The 6,640-nt window shown below is 63.4% G+C and overlaps 1 protein-coding gene across 1 annotated transcript; it reads right to left on the minus strand.

Moving 5' to 3' along the window:
* Nucleotides 1-4,301: 4,301 nt before the first annotated feature.
* ADRA2C (adrenoceptor alpha 2C) lies at nucleotides 4,302-6,433 on the minus strand. The gene has a single exon (XM_032855800.1). The coding sequence runs from the start codon at nucleotides 6,283-6,285 to the stop codon at nucleotides 4,867-4,869; it is 1,419 nt and encodes a 472-aa protein (XP_032711691.1). The 5' UTR covers nucleotides 6,286-6,433; the 3' UTR covers nucleotides 4,302-4,866.
* Nucleotides 6,434-6,640: the final 207 nt, after the last annotated feature.

A 6,640-nucleotide genomic window follows, 5' to 3' on the forward strand; every position in this document is an offset into this window, starting at 1 on the left:
CCCGGTGTCAGCCATTAGGCCCGTCCCTTCCCAGGGACTGTTGAGTCCACAGTCTTACCATCCTCCCGGTCCTCCTATCCCCCCGCCAGCTAGGGCCTGGCCCGGGAATACATAAGAAATAGCTCATGGGGCACCTGGGTGGCTCAGAGGGTTAAACCTCTGCCTTCGGCTCGGGTCATGATCTCAGGGTCCTGGGATCGAGCCCTGCATCGGGCTCTCTGCTCGGCAGGGAGCCTGCTTCCCTTCCTCTCTCTGCCTGCCTCTCTGCCTACTTGTGGTCTCTCTCTGTGTCAAATAAATAAATAAAATCTTTAAAAAAAAAAAAAAAAAAGGAAAAGAAATAGCTCATGTGAAGTTCAGCTGCGCCCCCTGCCCAACAGAGACCGTGGCTCGATGCCCCTCCAGGGATCTCCCCAGTACTGCAAGCCCCCCTCTAGAGGACACCCCTGGGGTCAGGGAGACCTGGGGGGTGGAACCCAGCCCACGCTTGGTCAGCCTTCCATAGCCGCCCTGCGGGTCATCGGCTTTGCCTGTCTTGTTTCCCCTCTCTCCATCACTGCCAGGCAGCTCGGACCACATTCTGTGCTTGCCCAGGAGAGCAAGATGCCCTTACACGGGGCTTTCTGGCCCAGCTTTCCCCCCCTCCCTGCACAGCGATCCTTATCTTGACAATAATAATCCCATTGTACCCCAGGCTTTCACTGGGAGCAGCCACAAATCCTCTTGGCAAGAAAAAGGCACGATTTTGGTCCCCAGGGCTCTCTTTTCGCCCCGCGCTGGCGGTCAGCTCTGCTGCCCAGGCAGACTTCAGAGGATGGCCCTGCACCCCAGCCCCAGGCCTGCCAGGAAAGGATGCTGGGAAGTCGGGTCGGGGTCATGCAGCAAAAGGACCCACAGTGCCTGTTGGGGTCCCTCTTGGGCAAACCAGACGCTTCCAACCACCCAAACCCCTCACCCTGCTTCTCGACCCCACCAACCTGGGATGCCCTGGACAGCCCTGTTGCTCAAACGGGAGGATGGCCCTTAGGGAGTGGGGAGGCACCTGGAGCCCCTCCAGACACTCGTGGCAGACCCAGAGCAGGGACAAAGGATCCTCCAGGTGGGAAACTCTTACCTGCTCCTCAGCTCGGAGGATCTGGACTTCTACCATCCTGGGACTCACCCCCTCCCCTCCCTGGGAGCCCCTCTCCCACGTCTACACAGCACCCTGCAGATGCCCCCTGGCGTGCAGCAGGGCTGCCCATCCCTGCCCACAGAGAGCCACAGGCTTACATGTGGCCAGATGCCTGTGTGGTCCCACACGGGACTGTGGGGCCTAGGGGTGCCCTGGCAGGGCACGGGGCATCCTCAGCCCGGCAGCCTCCCACCTGTCCCTTGCATGAGGGGGTCTGGCGGTTGGTGGGGACACAGCGATCGGCTTGGCCACGAGTGCCCAGCCAGACTCATGACGGGCCTGCAGGCGCGTGTGTTTTGATCCGAGGCTGCGCTGGAATATTTGAGTCCAGCCAAGGGATGTGGTGAAAGCAGCCACTGCCAACACCGCCGCCACTGGGAAGGACTGCTTCCTCGCCAGCAAGCGGCGCGGCAACGTGTTCCCTCCCACCCCGCAGCCCCACCCCCGGAGCCGGGGGCAGAGCGGAGAGCGGAGCTGCTTTCCTCAAGTATCCATTCCGCCTGCTCCGAGTGATTTTTTTTTTTTTAATTCCATACTGAGCAGTAATGGATTATTTGGATTATCCTTTTCCCCCTTTTCTACGAGCTCGGCAATTGAATTAAAATTCGAGAATTAATTTAAACAAATGTGTGTCTCTGTATGTCTCCTAAGAACCGCATAAGGGCTGGGCTGGGGCTGGATATGGCATTCGGGCCGAACAGCCCACTTGGGGCCTGGCCCTCCTTGATCTTTTTGGGGATGCTTCTTTATTCTGTCTGAGATCTCCCCAGAGCCCGAGGGGAAGCGTTGGGCAGAAAGGAGGCCGTTTGAAATGCTTCTCCAGAGGCAAGGCCCAGGGAACACCCGAGGTCAGAGGACTCCGGAGCCAGGTGCTCGGGGCCTGGGCTCTGGAGCTGGACGTTTCGGGGTTCCTGGCATGCCCCACGCCCTCACACCTGTGGAACCCAGGGCTCAGTGTCCTCAGCCACAGAATGGGGTCGACAGGGAGCCTGGGGGAGACGTGCAGATGCCTGTGTGTGAAGGAATAGGGCACAGCGGACTGGCCAGAGTCTGGGCCCCGCACTCCCTGCTGTACAGAACTCCCCCCGAAGATGGTCTCCAGGACTTCAGGGAACCAGCAGCTTCCCCGCTGCACCGTGCTGAGACTGCACCGCGCTGATGGAGACAGCGAGACTCCAAGCCAGCCAGCTGGCCCGTGTCCCTGCAGCAGGTCAGGGTGAGAAGCCAGGTTCCAGCTCTGTTTATCCAGCTGAGAAGACGGCCTCTCCAGGCGGCAATCACCAGCGATCGGGGAACATCTGCTCGCTGAATGGGGTATTAAGCACCAGGCGCCGGAGGGCCCGGAGACAGCCCTGGAAGGTGCAGCTCTCGCAATTAGGGACCGGTGGAGCAGGCTGTGCTGACATTCTTCCATGGGCCGTGTTCCACGCTGCGCGCTCCTGTGGTAGACTCAGGATGCATCCCCCAGAAGCCCTGTGTGGGGGTGTTGGTGCCCCACGGCACCGAGGGGACCCTGCCACTCAGTGGGAGCACCAGGGCCAGCCATGCAGTCTCTAAAGGAAGATCCCTTCTCAGGGGGTCCCCCGATTCCATTGGCAAGTGGGACCTCAGATCGGCCAGTCAGTGGGGTCTGAGCTTCCAACAACCACCCCCCAACTTCACAGAAGGGGTGCTGTGGCCCAGGGAGGGCACGGGTCTGCCCGAGCCAGCTCTGCAATCCTGCAACAGAGCTGGGCCTCTGACATGGACACCCCGGTGGGCCCCTGCACGGGAGTATGTCAGGGATGCCCCCACTCAGCCTTGACTAGCCATTCCCACCCCCCCACTCCATGTTCTCTGTCTCAGCTTCTCCACCTCCCCCTGAGCCTAAACATAGCAGGTGTGAGTGCTTTCACATGAGCCAGTGTGGGCATGGTCCTGGGGCGTTCTTCCCAGGCAGGGTGTCCTGAGTACCCATATTTTGGGGTGATGGGTGGGGCAGCTGCAGAGGAAGGTTCTCCAAGGGACAGCCCCCACACATAAGACCAGGGAAGGGGCCCGCCCTGGCTCCTATTTCAGGGGACAGTCACTTGGGAATGAAAGGCAGGACCTGGGGCTCAGCCATCCTGGGGACACACCCATGGACACCCCAGGTCAAGCAGATGGGTGGTGATCCAAGAGAGGGCTCGGCTGGCAGGTGGGCTGGCCAGGGAGGGGTACATATCGAAGGCCATGGGGAGCCCGAGACAGAGTGTCAGGAGGATAGGACGGTCACAGCAGGGGTCAGCAGAATGAGCTCCCACCAACTAGGAGTCTGTAGGCTGTGATGGGGCTGGAAGAGTCTGGGGAGAGGACGGCTTCACTCCACTTAATGCTGGCTTCTTCTAGCCACCCCTCCTCAAGCCGCGGAGTGGAGTGAGCACAGACACCCTGGGGTATGGGGGAGGGCTGAGCAAGAGGGCAAGGCTTGACTGCATGGGTGGGTGGTTAGGGAAGACAAGCAGGGTCCAGCCACCTCCCCGGCCAATGCAGATGTTCCCATTGTTTTTGAGCCTTGATGTTCAAAAAACAATAAGAAATTGCTAAAGGTCTCTGGTATGGAATAAAGATCTGGGGACTCGTCTTGGCCTCCACCCCACCCCATCTGTGGGTGGGGCCCCCTTCTGGGCAGCGCTCACCCACCCTACCTCCTCCAAAGTGACAAACCCATAAAGTGTTCAGGGGCGGGGGACTGACCCAAAGTTACTGGTGGGGGGGGCAGGCAAAATTAGAGACTTGGATCAGGGAGCCCTGCCTCCCTCCACTGGGGAGGGTCTCCCAGCCCAGGAACTGGATGGGGTCAGGGATGGGGATGAGGTTCTTGGATCTAAACTGGGACCCAATCTGAGGGGCGGGGGCGTCTTGGTTTCTTTTGCCTCTGAGCCAACTACAGCACAAGAATTTTACCACTAGTATCAAAAAACAACAAAAACAAACAAACAACAACAAAAAAAAACTACCTCACTTCTCCTGCAAGAGGGGATGCTGGAATCTGAAGACCAAGACTGTCCTCCTTCCACCCCCTGGGGGAGGTCAGGAGGGTGAGTTCTGGAAGATACCTCCCCCCACCCCTGCTGGTGGCTTAAGGACTGACAGCTTCTCCCAACACTTAGATTACAAAGGTTTATTTAGAAAATAGTTTGGTTGTTTTGGCTGTCGTTTTTGGCAAACATTTAAATACTTTCAATAACCAAAGACTGTCACTGCCTCTTTCCTCCCCCAAGACAGCCGCCCCCACGGTCCTGGGGAAGTCAGCCCTTGCTCAGAGGTGGATCTGGGTAGCGGTGTGTTTTGGGGGGGCGGGCTCCTTTCTTGCCCGTTAGAGAGGTTGCATTCATTTCTGCTGTCTGAGACTCTGACCTCACAGCCGCACCTCTGCAGGGGCCCCCAGGGCCAGATCCGGGCCGAATGCCCAAAAGCAGCCCTTTGCTGAGATGGAAAGGCAGAGGGGTTGCCCCTCTCTCCTCACCCCCTCCCCGGGGTCCCTGCCGTCCCTCAGCCCACACTCCTGCACTGCGGTACCCTCCCCTATGTCCCAGAGGTCAACCCATCCCTGGGTCTGGGGGAAGCTGCTGTCCCCGCTTTCTCCTGGCGGGGCTGGGGTGGCGGGGGGTATGCCTTCCCAAGGCGCCGCCTGGAGCTGTCCAGGGTCTGCGCGGGGCCGGGCGCGCGGCTCACTGCCTGAAGCCCCTTCTCCTCCGTCGGAAGAGGATGTGCTTAAAGGAACGGCGGAAGTCCTGGTTAAAGACGGTGTAGATGACCGGGTTGAGCGAGCTGTTGCAGTAGCCGATCCAAAAAAAGAACTTGAAGAGCGGGTCGGGCACCTGGCAGGCCTCGCGGCAGATGCCGTACAGGCTGTAGCTGAAGAAGAAGGGGAACCAGCAGAGCACGAACACGCCCATGACCACCGCCAGCACGAAGGTGAAGCGCTTCTCGCGCGCCTGGGCCACCTTGCGGCGGCACACGCTGCTGCGCGCCCGGCGGCGGCGCGACAAAAAGAACTCGACGGAGCGAGAGCTGGCGCGCGAGAGGCGCCCGCCGGGACCCGGGGACCTAGCGGCAGCCAGCGCACCCGAATCGCTCGCTCCTGGCCCCGGCCCCGCCACGTCGGCGCCGCCGGCGCCGCCCGCGCCCCCTTCCCCCGCAGCGCGCCGCCGCCCGCCCCTGCGCAGCGCACCCCGGCGCCGCCGCCGCTCCGCCGCCGCGCTGCTGTCCTCCGGATCCACGTCGGCGCACGGGCGGCGCGGGGGCGCACAGTGCCCGTTCTCGCCAGCGCCCGCCGCAGCACCCAGCCCATTCTCAGTGGTCGGGGACGCCCCGTCGGGGCCCGTGGGCGCGCGCTTCTCGCTGAGCGTGCGCGTGCGCAGCTTGGCCACGCGGTAGATGCGCGCGTAGACCAGGCCCATGATGAGGCAGGGCGCGAAGAAGGAGCCGATGCAGGACGACAGGATGTACCATGTCTCGTCGTTGAGGCCGCACTGCGGGTAGGCGGCACTGTCGGGCTGGCGGTAGAGCGAGACGAGCGGTGGGAAGGAGATGACGGCCGAGATGAGCCACACGGCCACGATGGTCGCCTTGACGCGGCGCGGTGTGCGCTTCAGGTTGTACTCGACGGCCTGCGTCACCGACCAGTAGCGGTCCAGGCTGATGGCGCACAGATGCACGATGGACGAGGTGCAGAAGAGCACGTCCAGCGCCAGGTACACGCCGCACCACACCTGCCCGAAGTACCAGTAGGCCATGAGCTCGTTGGCCAGGGAGAAAGGCATGACCAGCGTGGCCACCAGGATGTCGGCCGAGGCCAGCGACACCAGGAAGAGGTTCTGTGGCGCACGCAGCGCCCGACTGGTCAGCACGGCGATCACCACCAGCACGTTGCCCACCACGGTGAAGACGATGAGGAAGCCCACCACGGCAGCCAGCCCCGCCACGGCGCCCGCCGAGTACTGGCCCGGGGGCGGCCCCCAGGCGGCCCCCGGCGCGGCGCCCGAGGCGTTGGCGTCCCCGCCGCTGCCCCCCTCGCCGGCGCCGCTCGCGTTGGGGCCCGCCGCCGCCGCCGCCGCCAGCGCCGCCGCCAGCGCCGGGGACGCCATGGTCCTCCCGCGAGCTACGCGGTCCCGCCTGGAGCCGGGGCGCAGCCGCGGCAGCTCGGGCGCCCCCCAGCCCGGGCCGGCGCCCGCATCGCCGCCTGTACCCGGGGCGCGCCCGCCTGGGACCGCGGCGCCCCGCAGCCGGCCCTCGGCCGTGGTGGCTCGGCGGGCGAGCGGCGCTCCGGAGAGCGTGGCTGCCGGGCTTCCCGCAGCTGCCGCGCGCGTAAGTGCAGAGCAGGAGGCTCCCGGAGCGAGCGGCGACGCGGCGGCGGGGGGAGGGGGGCAGGTCCCGGGGTCCTCGCGCGGCCCCGCCCTCGGCCCCGCTCACGGGGAGCGCCCGGGCCGCGAGCCCACGGTG

The sequence above is a fragment of the Lontra canadensis genome, unplaced genomic scaffold (assembly GCF_010015895.1).
Source record: "Lontra canadensis isolate GAN:19392208 unplaced genomic scaffold, GSC_riverotter_1.0 scaffold1, whole genome shotgun sequence".
Taxonomy (NCBI): domain Eukaryota; kingdom Metazoa; phylum Chordata; class Mammalia; order Carnivora; family Mustelidae; genus Lontra; species Lontra canadensis.